This window comes from Monocercomonoides exilis (assembly GCF_001643675.1).
Source record: "Monocercomonoides exilis strain PA203 chromosome Unknown scaffold27-1312184, whole genome shotgun sequence".
In the NCBI taxonomy this organism is placed as follows: Eukaryota; Preaxostyla; order Oxymonadida; family Polymastigidae; genus Monocercomonoides; species Monocercomonoides exilis.
In genome coordinates, this window is record NW_027150572.1 from 188363 (window position 1) to 204486 (window position 16124).

The following is a 16124-nucleotide window of genomic DNA, read 5'->3' on the forward strand; positions in this document are numbered from 1 at the left end:
GCAAAACGAAAATATTCAATGAGCAATTTAATTTGTAAAAATCAATATTATTCGGGATATGATACTTTTTTTCTACTTTTGGTTTTCTTCTTTCTTTTTCTCATGGCTATTTGTTTTCTTTTTTCCATCTGAAGAATTTTCATCACAAATAGCATCTGTAATAGTTAGTATCACCGCATTTGCCGGGAAATGTGTAATAAATTCTCGTTTCATACCAAACAGTGTTGGCCTATCTGTTTGATTCTCCGAAAGTGAAATCCGAATAAATTCCAAATAATTAGACTTTTTCACGTGTTCTAAATTAGGCCTTTCTCCATTCACTATCTTCTGCCCAGCCACCTCTGCCTCATACTCGCCAAATGGCACATCAAGCGTCAAACACTCCCACAGCATCATCCCGATCGAGAATGCAACTGATTCCTTTGTCGCTCCCATCTTCTTGTTCACCTGCAGCTCAGGTGCCTTCCACCTCAAACACTCTTTTTTGAAACTATCTTCATCTTCAAATGCTGATGAAGGAGGAGGCGAGTCGGTGAATCTCTCGCTCAGCACCGAAATGTTGGAGGACGAAGAAACAATGGTCAGTGAAGAGACGGATGATGAATCTGAGTCTGAGGAGCAGTCTGAGTGGAGGGCAATGCAGATCACCATGTGTTCTGAGAACAGCACAATGTGAGGACTGAGATTGGCCAAAGAGGAAAGTTCATTTTCCATTTCGTCAAAGGAGTGAAGAGCAAGATTAGCCACCCAGAACAGGATTTGGGCAGCTGTCATCTCTCTCTCCTTAAGAGTGCCAATAGCCATCTCCTTCTTGGCATTCCTCCCATGCAACAGCATGAACAGAGAATCCCTCAAATCCACAATCAGCTTCTCATGAGGGGATGAGCATGCCATCGCATCCACCAGGTTCGACATGGATGAAGTGGTGGGGCACAGATCCTCTCCACATATAAAAGAAGAATCTGAATCAGTCGTTGAAGTGGTGGAAGTTGATGAAATGGATGGAGAAGGTGTTCTTTTCCTTGTCTCTTCTTCTTCAACCTTTTCCAATGCCCATTCTGGGATCTTGTCTGAGTCTCTCCCCAGAATGTATTCAGTTGAACCACACTCGCTCAGCAAATGCTCTGAAGATTCTGAATGTTCCATTGTTTTCTCATATACCCTCTTCTTTATCCTCTCTTCATTCTTCTTTTCTGCCTCCCTCTCCGCTCTTCTCCACTGCTCTTCTGGAGACATCTCCATCGTAACCATTTCAAATGCCTTTGGATCCTTCCTAACTGTATCATTCACAATCTCCTCGAGTTCTTCTGTTCGTTCTTTGGCTTTCCTCCATCGGACAGCAAGTGCAATGCAGATAATGAAAACTAAAAGAAATAGCACAGCAAATAATATTAATGTTACAATTTTCCAGTCAGTATTATTGATATTCCCTTTTGATACGTTTGCTCCTTCACTATTTGCAAATGTTCGATTTTTCAAAATCCATTTATTTGTTTCGCTTGGAGAAGATGATTGACCATACAAAATCGAAGCTGACACTTCTGTTTCCTCGGATGCAGAAGAAATAACCTTCAAAGGGATTGAAATATTTACCTCATTCTCAGAAATGTAACCTTCTTCAGAAAAATAATAAGTTTCGTATAAAAATGCATCTCCAATCGCTGAGCATATGCGCAAAGAAATATTACAAGGAAGAAGGAGAATTCCTGTGATCAACAAGCGTAAATCATCTTCAACATCTTCTGTCTGAATAGAACGAATTGCTGGAATAAAAAACACAGATGATCTTTCTGAGGCAATTCCTTTCAAAGTGCATCCTTCATTCAAAAACCAGAGTGAAGAATTCTTCTCCTGTCCATCTCCTCCCTTTAAACTCACAACATTCAGCTCTGCTCCTTCATCACAAATAACATTTCTTCTCGGAGATGGATAACCATCTATCAAAATCTTATTATTAGAAAATTCACTTTTTTCAACTGAAAGGCTTCCACCTGTGATAGACAAGCCTCCTTTAAAAGAATTCATAAACATAGAGTCTTTAATTGAAATTGAACTTTTGTCTAAATCAATTATTGAGCCATTCCAATGGCAAATATCATTCATATATCCGTTTCCTTTCTTTCCTGTTGATACATCCAATTCCACTCCATCAAACAAGCAAGATTCAATGCTTCCATTTTTGCATGATGATAATGCTATTGTATATCCTTTATCCAATGTCGAACAACACTTTTCAAAAGTGCAATTTAAAAGCTTCAGTTCCAGCGCATTTGGTTGTGAAGACAAAATGGAAGAATGGCTACTATTGCAAGAGACGTTCAAAAATGAACATAGTGCAGCTGAGAAATTGTGAAAAGGAGAACCACTTTCATTTGTCTTGCTTTCTGAAAGATCAAAATTATAAATTGAAGATGACTTCAGAGTAACGTCTGATGCGAATAACTTTTCGATCTCAAGTCTACAACTGTCAGCTAAATTGAAAACAGATGGCTGACTTGATAAAGAAGTCAAATTAACTTGTGATATTTTGATGGAAGAATGAAAGCCCATTATCGCAGGATTTTCGAGAAACAATAACTCAGAAATCTGACAATCGCTAATGGAAACAGAACTTCTTCTTGAAAATACAATTCCAAAAGGCAATTCTGATAGAGACGCAGGATCAGATGCTGAAAATGAGCAGCGACTAATGCTTAAAACTCCTGAGTCGATAGTTAAAAGTGTTTCATGTGCCGAATCGGAATCTGCTTCAAATGCGAATGCCAAAAGAACTAATTCAACGGTTTCATGGCAAATAATTACGGAAGATCTTGAAGCAGAAATTGATGACTCAACTTGAACAATAGCCGAAGTGTAGCTGCGGGATGTGAAGGTCAAATCGCCTAGATCAAATTCTGTATTGATTGCAACTTCATTTATCACAACAAGCTGACTCTTGTAATCGAAAGTCAAATGAGTTGATGCATATTGGACAGTTCTGCACGGAAGTGACTGAGTGCCACACTTTTTGTTGTCTTCATTTGCAGTTGTGCTGTCAGTTGAGATAAAAATGATATCAGACTGGTGAATCACAATAAATTCCATCAGATTGACGGGCTCTGAATTATATTCAACTTCATCTATCCCATAAATAGCATTAAAGCTATTGTAATGAGTTTCTCTTAATTCAAAGCGAAATTGTGTCTCGTTAATCTGTGTCTTTATATTGAAGCATGCAACAAAGATATCACGACCAATTTTAGCAGCATTGGAGCTAAATGTCATATTTCTGAACAAAAAGTTTAGATCCCCAGTGAGAGACGAGGTGAGATATACACCTCCACCTCTTCCTTGAGAAGTGGAGCAACTGCATTGTTCAACGGAAGAATTCACCAAAACGAAACTACTTCCTCTTGTCAGTACGTTTTTAATAACTCCTCCTGAAAGCGAAGTACTTGAACGGACGTCATTGAAAATAGTATTACTTATTTGTGTAACTGAAGGATTTGCTTTTTCAGCACTGAGTACGCAAGGTACACTGTCTTGACTATTAGCAGAATTTATTACAGATGCATTTATCATCAAGGAAGAAGATACAGAATTTTTTAACAGATTTCTTCCATCTGGCAAGAAATACTCAATAATACTTCCATCAGTTATGTTGATCATTGAAATTTGCAGCTTTTCAATATTCGCAACACAGTTTGAACGAGTAACAATAACGCTTTTTCCGAAATTGGCTTGCTCAATAAATAGTTCGTTAACAAATAGTTCACCTTCCTTAAGTGAAACAAACGAGTAATTAGCAGGCGAAGTGGATGTAGAATTTGTGCACAAAGAGCAGGCCAAAAATGTTAATAAGCCTTCTTTGCTCTCAATAATTGTTCCTTTTTCATTAAAAAAATTGCTTTCAATTGAAAAAGTGATTTGATTAAATGTAAGCTTTCCAGTGTTTGATAAGAAAACATCAGAATCTTCGTTCCTCTCATTCTTTTGAATGAATATAATTGCCCTCAACTTTTCTGATAACTCAACTGCGGATGATTGAATCAAATAATCTGATAAAACATATGAGTCTTCCAAAGTTGTTGATACTGAAAGACTCATCTCCTTTTCTGCTGCAATCTGATTCATTCTCTGATATCCTGTCCAAAACGAGTTGCATGGGTCATTGCGGCTCCCGCATCTCAGCACATCAAATCCTAATGAAGAAACGTAAATCAACGAAGAAGTATATGATATTAGAAAGCGTAAGAGATCTGTTTCGTTAAAAGTTCCGTCTTTCCCCGCAAAAAGTGCTGAATCATTGCCATAAGACTCAAAAGGAAAAAGAAATGATTGGTTTGTGACGGTTTTGTTCAAAGAAAATGATGAGACAAATAAACATTTTCCAACCTTAGCATTGTTTGAATCTTGAACAATACTGTCCAACACAAAAGGAAGCAATAGTGATGACTGAGTGCAATCCAAATATAAAAAGCCTCCTTTTCCGTTTGATAAAGATGCTTCGCATTTATTTGCAGTTGTATTCTTGATTAATAATGAAGATGAATCTGACAGAGAAACTTTCAATGCTCCTCCTTCTTCAATAGGTGTTTTCACACTCGAAAAAGAACAGTTTTCAATGTTTGCCTGGCAAGATGCCTGAAAAGGTGTATGAGTAAACGACATCAAAGAAATAGTTGTTTTGTTGAGAATGAGAGAACTGCCACTTGCAGAAAGAAGCGAATATTTCACTTGCTCCATTGAATTTTCCTGGAAAATACAATTCTGAAATGAAATTGAAGCTTCTTGACCTGATGTTGAAACAAGTGAGTTACGATCAGTATTGAACTTTGATGGAAGGATAAAAGCGATTGAATCAAAAATCAAAAATTCAGAAGTCATAATAATGGATTTCCCAGAGTTGTCTGATATTTCTTGAGAAATAGTTAAATTTGCTCTTTGTGGAAACGAAATTGACTGAATTGTGAAAGAAGAAAGATCATAACAATCTTTTAATTGTACTTCCGCATTAATCCAAAGAATGATATTCTCATCTTTCTGAATATTTTGATAGCCTCTCCAGAAAGAAGCGCAAGGGTAAGTTCTGCTTCCGCATCCAACCATATCGAATCCAATTGAAGACACAAACACTTCTGAGCTGAGATATTGAACAAGAAATAGCAAAAGATTATGATATCCTTCTTTAAAATATGATGCATCCTGCCCCATCAAATCTAAATTTTCGCCTTCAACCTCATTTGTGAAATTTAAAAGAAATCGTTTGGTGTCAATAGAAGCATTCAGGTCTGTTCCAAAAAAGAAAATGTCTCTTCCAACAGAAGCAATGTTTGATTTCATTTTCAACTCCGAGAAAAGATATGTTGTGCTTATCTCTGTAACAAGATTGAGAAAAATTCCTCCTCCCTTTCCATTTGTGAGGCCTGCTTTACACTCTTCAATTGTCGAATTACTGATTTCAAATGCTCCATTCATATCAATTTCGATATGAAAGGCTCCCCCATCCATTCGAAGTGAAGTGAAATTTTCAAAAGTGCAATTATCATTAATATTCGCAGAAGTTGATCCCAAAAAAGTTAGAGATGATAAGTCTGAATTGACGTTACGGAAAGTCGAATTTTGCATTGAAACTGTTCCACTTTCAGCTCGAATAATCCCCTTTTCGCTTCCAAAAGAAAAACCTTCAAGCAAAACCTTGTCTAATTGAAAAGATCCTCCATTGATTTGTGCAATCCACAAGTTGATTGGATCATTCAAATTATCGTCTCCCATAAATGTGCAGTTTGTAATTGAGCATTGACCAGAAAAGATTGAAAATAGCTCTTCGTGTGCCACTGAATCATCTATTGTGAATGCCAATTGACGGATGTTGTAAAACAGTTTGTCATTTCCATTCAGCACAAAATGAGCATCTCTTTCGATGGCTACATTCAGTTGGGTTGTCCCTTTCCCTTGAATGTTCAAGGATATGCTGCGGGCTATCTCAACATCAAGAAATGTGTTATCTGTTATCCTAAGAATATTTTGCGAATCCTTCATGATTTTGAATCCATGTCCAATATCTTTGCAAGGCAAAGGTTCAGTTCCACAGCCTTGTCCATTTGTATAATTCCCGTTAACAAAGACAATATTTTCTCCTTCAGGAAACAAAAATGCAAGAATAGAAATATTAATTGCAGGTGTTGACGAATTATCATAAACCCAAAATCGATCTTCATCAAAATCTTCTTCGATTGATCCTTCCCAAAAAGATGGGTTTAGCATGACGCTTGGCTCCTGGCATTGTAAGTATATGTCTTTTCCTATATTTGCCTTATTATTAACAAAAGTATCTGCTTTTATTCCATATTTCGCATTAACACTTGACAAAGTGAGATGGATGCCTCCTCCTTGACCATCTGGCGTTTCTTCAACTGAACTTTCATTGATTGTGCTCTTGATAAATGAAAATGTTCCTCCACTTTCTGTTATCACTTTGACACTTCCTCCTTTCCCATTATCGTCCAAACAAGAGATAAGTGTAAATGAGCAGTTTTTGGCTTCAAACACCTTTTCATCTCCAATATTCCCATTTACAACACAACCATTGCCATTTTCTCTTGTTAGCTGAGAATATGTGTTGTTATTCATTGTCACTGATGCTTTCTCATCAATTGTAAGCATTGGACTATTTGCATATTTCGAATCGGACACAGTAGAATTTTCAAAGCTAATACCACTTTCATTAGACACAGAAATCAACCCACGCAAATGCGAGCTTGTCACATTCACCCATTTGATATCTTTCATTGTCCCTTTAGTCAATCTGCCAGAGAATACAAAGATTGAAGCAGTCGCAAATGCAATGTCATTTGAGGTAAAATTCTTTATTTCAACGTTTCCATTGGAAGTCATCAAGAAAGAATACGAAGGATTCACCAAAGAGGCAGTGATAACACAATTTGCAATTGTTAATGTGCTTTCTGAACATAAAAGAAAACTTTTTCTTGGAACATTAAAAGATTGAGGAAGTGAATAAACGATTCCGTCAAATGTGACTTGAACTTTTGTTTCAATCAAAGCGTCTCCTTCACCAATCCCTCCTTCAAGAACTTCAATTGGCTCAGAAGAAAGAGATGCTATCGAAATAGGTTTGGCTGAAAGCAAGAGATGATCTAAAAATGAAAAAGATTGTAAAAGCTGTATAGATGCGTTTGATGAAGGAAAACGTGCTTCTGCAGCAAATGGGATTGTCAAACAGGGAAAATCTTTGAAACCACATTGAGAATAATCCATTCCTCCATTGCCAACAACACAAGGTGAATAAAACGTTCTGAGGAACAGCACAAGTGGAACAGGAGATGACCTATAATTCTCTTCGGTTCCCATAAACTCATCAAGGTCAGGCTGATCATCAACGTTTATTTTCATCTGAAATGCAAATTTTGAAGAATGAACAAGTTTTTGAAGAGAGCCACATTCAAGAAAGATATTCTTCCCACCATTTATGGCCACGTTAGCTGCTTCGCCAGATCCAAAAGAGAGCGTTCTGAGAACAAAATTAGCTGCTTGTTCTGCGCATATCAACATTAATGCCCCACCATATCCTCCTTTTGAGTTATCTTCTTTCGCAGCACATTTCTCAAATGACGTAATAGAATCATTGTTTCCTATTTTCAGTTGTGCGTTTCCTGAAAGAGAAACATATGCACCTCCGCCACAACCTTTCATTGCTTGGCAGCTGTCAAACGTATTATTGGGCATAAAAATTGACTGGCCTGAGTCAAGCAGTGCATTAACTGCACCTCCATTTCCTTCTCTTCTCCAAAGTCCATCGAATGTGCATTCAGAAATATTCAATGAATGCCCATTCAGATCACAAATAGCAGGGCAATTTGTTGCTGAATTATCAATGAAAGATGAGCCCTGGATGGAAAATGTGCCTGTTGAAGTGTAGTATATAATTCCTTTATCATCAGGCCCCTTAACTGAAGAAAAAATGCAAGAATCAACAGAAGATGAAGCTTCATTAATGAGCTCAATGAAAGGAAAAGAAGAGAATGTCAATCCATCGATATTTAAACCAGTGAGGCAAAATAGTCCTCCAGTTACAACAGCAAAAGCATATTGTATTTGGTTTGGAGCTGAAGTTGCAACTGTGCATTCATCAATAGTTAAAGTGCCTGATGATGAAAAAAAGAGGCTATTGCATCGTTGGAATGAATTTGGAAGAGCAAACATAAGTAATTTGAAGGTGGATGTAACACTGTTTTTAATCAGCCCTTCCAAATTATCAACTGGATTCGACGATACAGTAAATTTTGATTGAACATCATTTGCTAAAAACGAATAGCTTCCAGTTGAAAGTGACAATTCCCCAAAAAGTTCAGCTTTCAGAACAATAACGCAGTTCAAACCTTGTGCAGCATTCCACCGATCGAATGCATAGTCAATTGTAACGCATGGCGCATCATTATAACCACATCTCTCAAAATCAAATTTGTTTAATCCTCCAACAGTGATGGGAGATGGGTTTTGTCGAAGATATGTCACTAACGGAATGCAATAAGTTTCGTTATTATTTTCGTATCCATTAAGTTCAGTGATCACATCCGTGTTAGGAGAAAATCCAAATGTTTCTTTGTTCACAATTTTTGAGAAATTGGTTGCCCGAAGAAATAAATTCGTTCCTGTTCGATTAGCAGAGCAATCAATAAATTGAATTGAATTCAGTTTTAAATTTTCAAACGATTTTACAAGATTTAAATATATTCCTCCTCCAAAACCTCCAATGGCAGATGTCATTTGAGCCTTACATGCATTAAATATGACATTCTTTGTTTCTCCAATACGCAGAATGCTTCCAGCTTCCATCGAAAGAGCAATTCCTCCTCCATTTCCTTGAGAGCAAATCCCTCCAATTTCATTATCATCAATTTTTATTATTTGTTGTGATCCAGCTGTGCCAGATATTACAGCTCCGTTTCCGGAACTCAAAACAATTCCTGAAAATGTGTTGTTACTAATCTCACTCTCAAGTGCTCTGTCTATCTCTATCAAAGATCGAGTTCCATTCATCTCGGATATAAATGAAGTATTTGTAACGGTTAAATAAGAATTGGATTCAAGAAGTATCAAGCTTGAATAACCACTTGGAATAATATTTAATGCTTGAGTAGAATAAACACTCAGATGGGATGTACTTCCTATGCAATGAACAAATGGAGCGTTTGAAAATGAAAGAGATTCAGCTGTAACACGTAATACTATTAAGCTTCCTTTTTCAACTTTTGCAAAAGAAAAAGGAACAGAAGTAACATCAACATCTCCTTTTATTGTGCATTCTTTGATTGTGCATTTTGCGGAATCTTCTTGCAGATAGAATGCAGTTGTCTGAGTTGAGAATAGCCGCGCTTGTAAAAGAAATGTAATTGAGCTGAAATCAGTCACGCAATTAATTGTCATCACTCCAACAGAAGCAATATCACAACCAATCCAATGAACAGCAGATTCTTGGTCCTTTCCAACAAAAGAAATATCACTTAATTCAGAGAGAGAAAGTGTTTCGTTCATATGATAATCAGAATCAAACGAAATAGATTTGTACTGGGCTTGCTGAGAAAGCGAGTATAAAATGGTTTGACATTTGAACGCTGCAAATCCACACGCAACTATATCGTTCCCATCTTCTCCGACACTAATTTTATCTTCTCTGCTTTTTAAGATGTACAGAAGAGGAATTGCGGTTGATGGAGTTGCACCATCAATTCCCATTGCCTCCTCTTCCGTAAATGTAGAAGAAAAATAAGTAATAGTTTCGTTTGTAATGCTTTTCAAAAGTGAAGGAGATGAGACAAACAAATCTCTTCCATATAGAGCATTATTATTGGTAAATGATGGATTTATAATTGAAAAATCAACAATTGCCTCTCTCAAATTCAAATATATTCCTCCTCCATTCCCAGACTGTGCTGTGCATTGACTCAATTCCGTAAAAGCGCTCAATCCTCCAAAAGAAAAATGACATCCTGAACCAAGAGTTAATGCAATTCCTCCTCCATTGCCGTTTGTGCTTGAACAGTTCTCAATACTCACATTAGCTATTTCGAATCGTTCACCAGAAATAAGTTCATACGAAAATATTGGACCATCTCCTTTCTCTCGGACAATATTTTTAATATATGCTCCATTAAAAACTAATTGAGTGCTCTTAGAAAGTGTAAATAATGAGCATTCGTCGAATGTGATTGAATGAATATTACAATCCTCCAGGAGCGCTTTTCCATCTTCCAACTGAAAAAAAGGTGTATAAAAAGCATCATTTGATGTTGAAGCAGTCACATTGCAATGAAAAAGATGAAGACTGCCATATGATTCATTTATGGTGATTAATGAAGCACTTTTTGAAAGGATTTGATCGTGACATATTGTTATGTCTTCCACTGAAAGTGATCCATATCCAATTGAAACAAATGATTTAGATGAAGTATTTGATTTTATTGTGACTGTTTGGATGTTGTCAGCTTTTCGGATGTTCACAGCACGCCCGATAATATCAATTTTGTTCTCGATGATGTTCTCTGAACAAATGAGAATTGCTTCATGGCGATGACTAACCCACTGAGAAAGGCTAAATTGGATTGATTTGCATTCATCCCCTATATTTCCACAATTAAAATGATCTCCATCGGTTTTTGAATGATTGACGTAAATAGGATCGTTCACAGTTGGCACGTCCGGAAGCCATTCGCTTCTGTCTGTTGAACCCAAAGCGACTCTTTTATTGCTCTGTGAAGATGAAAATGAACAAATGAACCAATCAATGGATGCAATCAATTCAGAACCTTCTTTAAAAATAATGTCTGTTCCATTGTCTTCAGATGCAATGTTATTATCAAAGAAACAAAAATGAATCAAGCATCGTGCTTTCCCGCTTGGACGTGTCCATGTTATTGCTCCTCCTGTTTTGTATGCAAAATTGTTTTCGAATAAGCAATCAAAAAACCTATCTTCACCTCTCATATCAGCAATATGAAAAGCTCCAGAATAACATGTTTCTGCTCTATTACTTTTAAATATGCTATTAACAAATGTGGACCCTTGATGCATCTCTAAATTTAGTGCTCCTCCAGCATAACCACAAATACAAGAATCAAAACAACATTGATCGAATTCGCCAGTTCCAAAAAATAAAGTTAATCCGGCTCCAAAAACATCATTAAGGATATTTGTTTTGATTAACTTGCAACATGAAAAATTGTCTCTTTTCAGATAACAATTCTGAGTTGACTCCGAATAAATTGCACCACCTCTGCTCGAATATTTATCGGAAGTTCCGGTGCAATTCGTAAAAGTGCTATCTTTAACTAACAAAGAAGCTGTTCCAGTTATACGAATTGCTCCTCCACTCCTATCTGTTGAAGTTATATTTTCAAATCTGCATGACTGAAAAGATACAGAACCTTCTGAAAATGATCCCAATGGAACTGAATAATTTTGTTTTACATAAATCGTTTTTGATCTTAAAAATGAAGAATTAAATGAGTGAAAACCATTTCCCATTTCTGCACAGATAACGGTTCCATCAAAAGGATTGGCGCAATCAGATAGTTCACAATTAATTAAGCAGCTTTCTTGTTTATATGACTTTGAGCGAACAAGTGCTTCGTGAAAGTTTCGAGCGCTTTGAGTTGTATTCAAGAAAAAACAATCAATTACAGTTGTTGAAATGTATTCGCTCGCAATTAGTGGAGAACAAGAGTTGATAACTATATGTTCAAATGCTGAATGTGAAATTCTAACTGTATTTATATTTGATGGAAGTTGATCCATTTCAACGAGTGTTGGACAAATACTTGTGATTTTAGGTAATATTAAAGTCAGATTTGAAAAGCATACATGTCCTGATGATAGCAAAACTGGATTTTTAAAAACTTTGAAAGATATTTGAAAACAGCAACATCGAACAGATGTTTCTGATGCATGATTGAGCATTGCAATATTTTTTCCTTCTTCTTGAAAAAAGTTGCAGAAAGAAAAAGAAACTGAAGAATTTCTCTCAGAAAATAAAGAAGAAATAAAAGCATTCATAAATGAAATGTTGTCGTTGTTTGGTAATCCTTTCAATAAATTTCCGCTATGTGCTTTCTTTCGTTCAATAAAAGAAATTTTGTAAGGATTTTCAAAAAAATTAATGTGCTGAACAGCTTCCCCTTCACTATCCTTGGAAACTTGCTCATAAATTTCACAAGTGTTGAAAATAACAAAAAAGAACGTGTAACGAAACATTATCAAGAAAAAATTCAAGAAAAACATTGAACGAAAGTTTCTCAGACAAAAAATATGGGCTACGACAAAAATTTAAAAAAAAATGAGACACTTTTGTGAAATGAAAATAAAGATTTATTTTGTTTTATTCAATGGGAGAAGCAATTTCCATCGAGACCTGCATTTTTTGTTGTTGTGGAGAAGGTGAACCAAAAAATCCAGGTGATTGAACAGATGAAACGAGATCAGCTTCTCCAAATCCAAATTCATTTTCCATTAATTGTCTTTCTTCTTCTTCGTCTTCTATCCATTCTGGAAGTTTTACGCCTTTTGCCTAGTTTGGAAATAGAAAATTAAGTTTTTATTTATAAGAATCAAAGAGGATGAAATGAAAATGGAAAATCAAACTTTTGCACGTCTTTTGATCTCTTCGAGTTTCGCTTCTTCTAAGCGCACAAGTTTCCTCTGTCTTTCAATGTTTTCTTTCATCTTTTGAGCGCGGGCTCGCTTTTTCTCTTTGTCTTCGAGATCTTCATCTTGTTGAATAAGTTGAGCTTGAAGTGAGTTTGTTTGCCTAGAAAGAGAAAGAAGTTGTAGATGAAGCGCAAGAAAATCAACAGCCGTTCTTTCACTTGTGTGTTCGTGTTCTATTTTGAAAATAAAAACGTCATTGTTTTGAATAATATTTCAGCAAACCTAAATCGGCTTCCAATTTACTTGCGAGAAGAGTAAGTCTATTTTCAAGTTCCGCAACTTCTTCCTTTGCCAATTCCAAAGAACGTTCAGATCGTTTTTTTGCTTCCTCAAATTTTGACGCTTCAATCTTTGCTGCCCTTTCTGCTTTTATATAATTTGCCAAGTTTGGTTCTCCTCCTTCATAAATTTGGCGAAGTCTTTTTATTTCTCTATCTTTAATTGCTTGCATAGTCATAGCTTCCTGGTCCGCAGCTGCACAATGAGATATTTTATCTTTCAATTCAATGACAGTCTGTTTCAATTTTAATATTTGCTGTCGATCATATTCTGTAGCTTCTATTAATTCTTGCTGCTTAGAATTCGCAGCTAGCAGTCGATCTAATTCTTTTTGACATGCTATCTTATCAGCCTCTAATTTTTTTGTTGCCTCATCAATCTCACGGAATTGATCTTCAAGTTCATGGAAAACTTCATGTACACTTGTAGAAAATTGTGAATATTCTTGTTTTGACATCTGATAAATCAAATAAAACCAAATACAAAAATTTGTTGATCTTTATCCATATTAATGAAATTGACACAAATACGATCAAGAAAAGCAAAAACGGTAAATTCAGATCTGATCTCAAGAATTCATGAAGCGTATGCGGCTTTAATAAAGATGATAGCTCATAGAAAAAATTTATTCTTGATTTAAAATGAATTAATTTAATTTTTGTGCGTGTATGTTGAATTTCATAGTTTGCAAACCAGGTCAAATCGCGATTGTTCTTGCTGGAAGAAACAAAGGACGTAGAGTTGTGTGCCTTAAAAATCTTAAGAATGGATTAATTCTGTGCACTGGTTTGAAATTTTTTGTTTTTCAATTTTAACCTTCTGACTTTGTTTGATTAATGAATTTTTATTTGAATCTACGTTTTTTTCTTGATTATATCTTTATTTTGCAGGTCCTTATAAGCTCAATGGTGTTCCACTTCGACGTTTTAATCGCGCATATCTTATTCTCACAAAAACTCGTGTGAACGTTTCAAAAGTTGACCTTTCAGGAGTAAGAGAAGATATGTTCAGAAAGAAGAAACTTCGCTTCAAGAAAGCACATAAGGATGATTTTACTCAAAAGAAGCAAAGAGCACGTAACACAAAGAGAACTAAGGAATTGCTTGCCCTTCAAAAGACAATTGATAAGCCTTTGATGCAATCAATTAGAAAAATTCCTCGTATGCAGGGATATCTGAAATCGTTCTTTACACTCACAAACACACAACGCCCACACATGATGAGATTTTAAATTGGAAATTGTTCCATTCTCTCATTTCTTCAGTATTTTTTTTGGTTATGATGAACGATTACACCAGCAAGACGTTTATTCAATTCATTATTTACACAAGTTATTTTTTAAAAAACAATTCATGCAAGGCAAGTGAGAAAAGTTTCGTATGTATATAAACAAAACATCAAAATAAAAATCAAAAAAAAAATGTAGTGGTATGAAACATATCAACGCTTTGTGGGCTTCACTTTTTTAGGTTCAACATGGCATCTTCGGCCATCTATAACAACAAACGGGAGTTCTGCAAGCGCTCTGAGTTTTTCTTGCATATTCTCAAACTCCACAAAAGCTATTCCTCGATTCCTCACGAATCCTTCGCCTCTCATGATAGGCATAGTGACCTGACTGACTTGATAATCTCCGAATGCTTCATCCACCATTTCTGGTGTAGCATCCTCAGAAATGTTTCTCACTGCAACCGTCAGATAATCGTTGAGATGTGGTATTGAAGAAGAAGTCTGAGATGATTCGAGGGGAGAAGAAGTGGTTTGACTTGATGTTGAGGAGGAAGATGGGTATGGCGATGTGGATGATTGGCGTAGTGCTTTTGAGCCAGGGGTAGAATAAGTATCTAGAGATTGCGGGGTTGTTTTTCCAGAAAGTTTTTTTTTGCTTCTTTTTTTTCGAGAGCGCGGTGCTGGGGCCTGTGGTTGCTTCGGGAATGCAGTTGACTGTGCAGATGTCTGAAACGGAATTTCTTTCTTTAAAGACCTCAGCATTGCCAAATTTGCAAAGGTCACTTCGAGCTCTGTATCTCCAAACATTTCCTTATCTATCATCTGCAACGCCCGTAATGCCGTCGGGTAGGAATCCATTCCTATGATAGCAAAATTCGTCTTTTCTGGCATTTTTGTATATATTTCTATGTTTGTTCTTCAAAGAACATTTTGACGGGAAAATTGTTTGAATGATTTTTCGTCGCACAACAATAATCAATAAAATTATTTGAATTCATTAAAATGAAAAATAAAAATCCAACTAAAATTCAAACATTTCTCCATATGCTCCGAAAAGATCTCGAATTGCCTGAATGCTCATTGTATCTGGAAAATTATGTAGATGAAGACATCGATCGCTATTTTCTGGAACCAAAGGTTGATGTCCTTTTCCTTCATGTGTTTGATTAACAAATCCATAATCTGCAGCTAATTCTTGCCCTTCGCATTTGTACCTGTGAAGAGTTCGAACAACATTTGCAGCATCTTCTTCATTTTTCATTTCTGCAAAAACTATTTTTGATGACGACGAAGATAATGCAGATTTTGGCATGGAAAAATCAACGCTTTAAAATAAATCATTTTCATTTAATTAATAATAATTATTAAAAATATAATTTTTAGCAAACATTTCTCCAAAATTTTCAAGAAGAATTCTTATATCCTTTAATGTATATTTTGAGGGGAAATTACGGACTGTAACTTTTGTTTTGCTTCTTATTCTCCCATCAAAAACTACGTTTATATTTAAATCGCCAATCAATTTTTTGTCCAATGCTTCAATTGCTTTTGTTGCATGTTCAACTGAATCCATTTGAACGTAAAATACATTTGATTTCTTGTGATGTGAATCACCCTTTCCAAGATTCATTCTAAAAATGAATGTTTAATACGAATTCTCTTTTTAAATAAAATCAAGAGATGCATACACATCGCCAAATTCAGAAAAAAGTTTAAGAATATCATCTTTCGTTATTTTAGGATCAACATCGCGAACATAAATATATTCGCTGGGAGGTGGATCTTTTTTTGTTTCGCTCTCCGCCATAGAAACGCGCGAATTGCAGTTATCTAATTGTTTTGATCATAATAAATAACAGAATATTTTTTGAAATGAAAAATTGGTATTTCGAATTTAATATTCTTTTTGGAAT

The 16124-nt window shown here is 35.7% G+C and overlaps 4 protein-coding genes across 4 annotated transcripts; 1 reads left to right on the plus strand and 3 right to left on the minus strand.

Annotated features, from left to right (window-relative positions):
* Positions 1–72: 72 nt before the first annotated feature.
* On the minus strand, positions 73–10832 carry MONOS_7329 (uncharacterized protein; the record flags this gene model as incomplete). The annotated part of the gene is made up of 2 exons (XM_067877643.1): positions 73–10749; positions 10806–10832. The coding sequence occupies 2 exons, from the start codon at positions 10830–10832 to the stop codon at positions 73–75; spliced, it is 10704 nt and encodes a 3567-aa protein (XP_067725894.1).
* Positions 10833–12151: 1319 nt separating this feature from the next.
* On the minus strand, positions 12152–13449 carry MONOS_7328 (uncharacterized protein). The gene is made up of 3 exons (XM_067877642.1): positions 12925–13449; positions 12637–12875; positions 12152–12562 (listed from the first exon to the last, which is right to left on the minus strand). Exons 1-3 carry the CDS (start codon positions 13436–13438, stop codon positions 12374–12376), a joined length of 942 nt encoding a protein of 313 aa, XP_067725895.1. The 5' UTR covers positions 13439–13449; the 3' UTR covers positions 12152–12373.
* Positions 13450–13537: 88 nt separating this feature from the next.
* Positions 13538–14402, plus strand: MONOS_7327 (putative Ribosomal protein L6e). Its single transcript, XM_067877641.1, has 3 exons — positions 13538–13566; positions 13666–13767; positions 13872–14402. Exons 1-3 carry the CDS (start codon positions 13560–13562, stop codon positions 14210–14212), a joined length of 450 nt encoding a protein of 149 aa, XP_067725896.1. The 5' UTR covers positions 13538–13559; the 3' UTR covers positions 14213–14402.
* MONOS_7325fu7326 (uncharacterized protein) lies at positions 14284–16058 on the minus strand. Its single transcript, XM_067877640.1, has 4 exons — positions 15900–16058; positions 15600–15842; positions 15246–15536; positions 14284–15127 (listed from the first exon to the last, which is right to left on the minus strand). Exons 1-4 carry the CDS (start codon positions 16016–16018, stop codon positions 14422–14424), a joined length of 1359 nt encoding a protein of 452 aa, XP_067725897.1. The 5' UTR covers positions 16019–16058; the 3' UTR covers positions 14284–14421.
* Between the last annotated feature and the right edge of the window lie 66 nt (positions 16059–16124).

Excerpts from the sequence above, each read along its gene's own strand:
- MONOS_7328 (XM_067877642.1), bottom strand. The coding sequence starts at position 13,438 with ATGTCAAAACAAGAATATTCACAATTTTCTACAAGTGTACATGAAGTT. Across the intron at positions 12,876-12,924 it reads TAAATTGGAAGCCGATTTAG|AACACGAACACACAAGTGAA; the intron begins GTTTGCTGAAAT and ends TTTTCAAAATAG. Across the intron at positions 12,563-12,636 it reads AGATCAAAAGACGTGCAAAA|GCAAAAGGCGTAAAACTTCC; the intron begins GTTTGATTTTCC and ends TTTCCAAACTAG.
- MONOS_7327 (XM_067877641.1), top strand. Across the intron at positions 13,768-13,871 it reads TGGATTAATTCTGTGCACTG|GTCCTTATAAGCTCAATGGT; the intron begins GTTTGAAATTTT and ends TTTATTTTGCAG.
- MONOS_7325fu7326 (XM_067877640.1), bottom strand. The coding sequence starts at position 16,018 with ATGGCGGAGAGCGAAACAAAAAAAGATCCACCTCCCAGCGAATATATT. Across the intron at positions 15,537-15,599 it reads CTTGAAAATTTTGGAGAAAT|CGTTGATTTTTCCATGCCAA; the intron begins GTTTGCTAAAAA and ends TTTATTTTAAAG. Across the intron at positions 15,128-15,245 it reads TTCGGAGCATATGGAGAAAT|AACAAACATAGAAATATATA; the intron begins GTTTGAATTTTA and ends TGTTCTTTGAAG.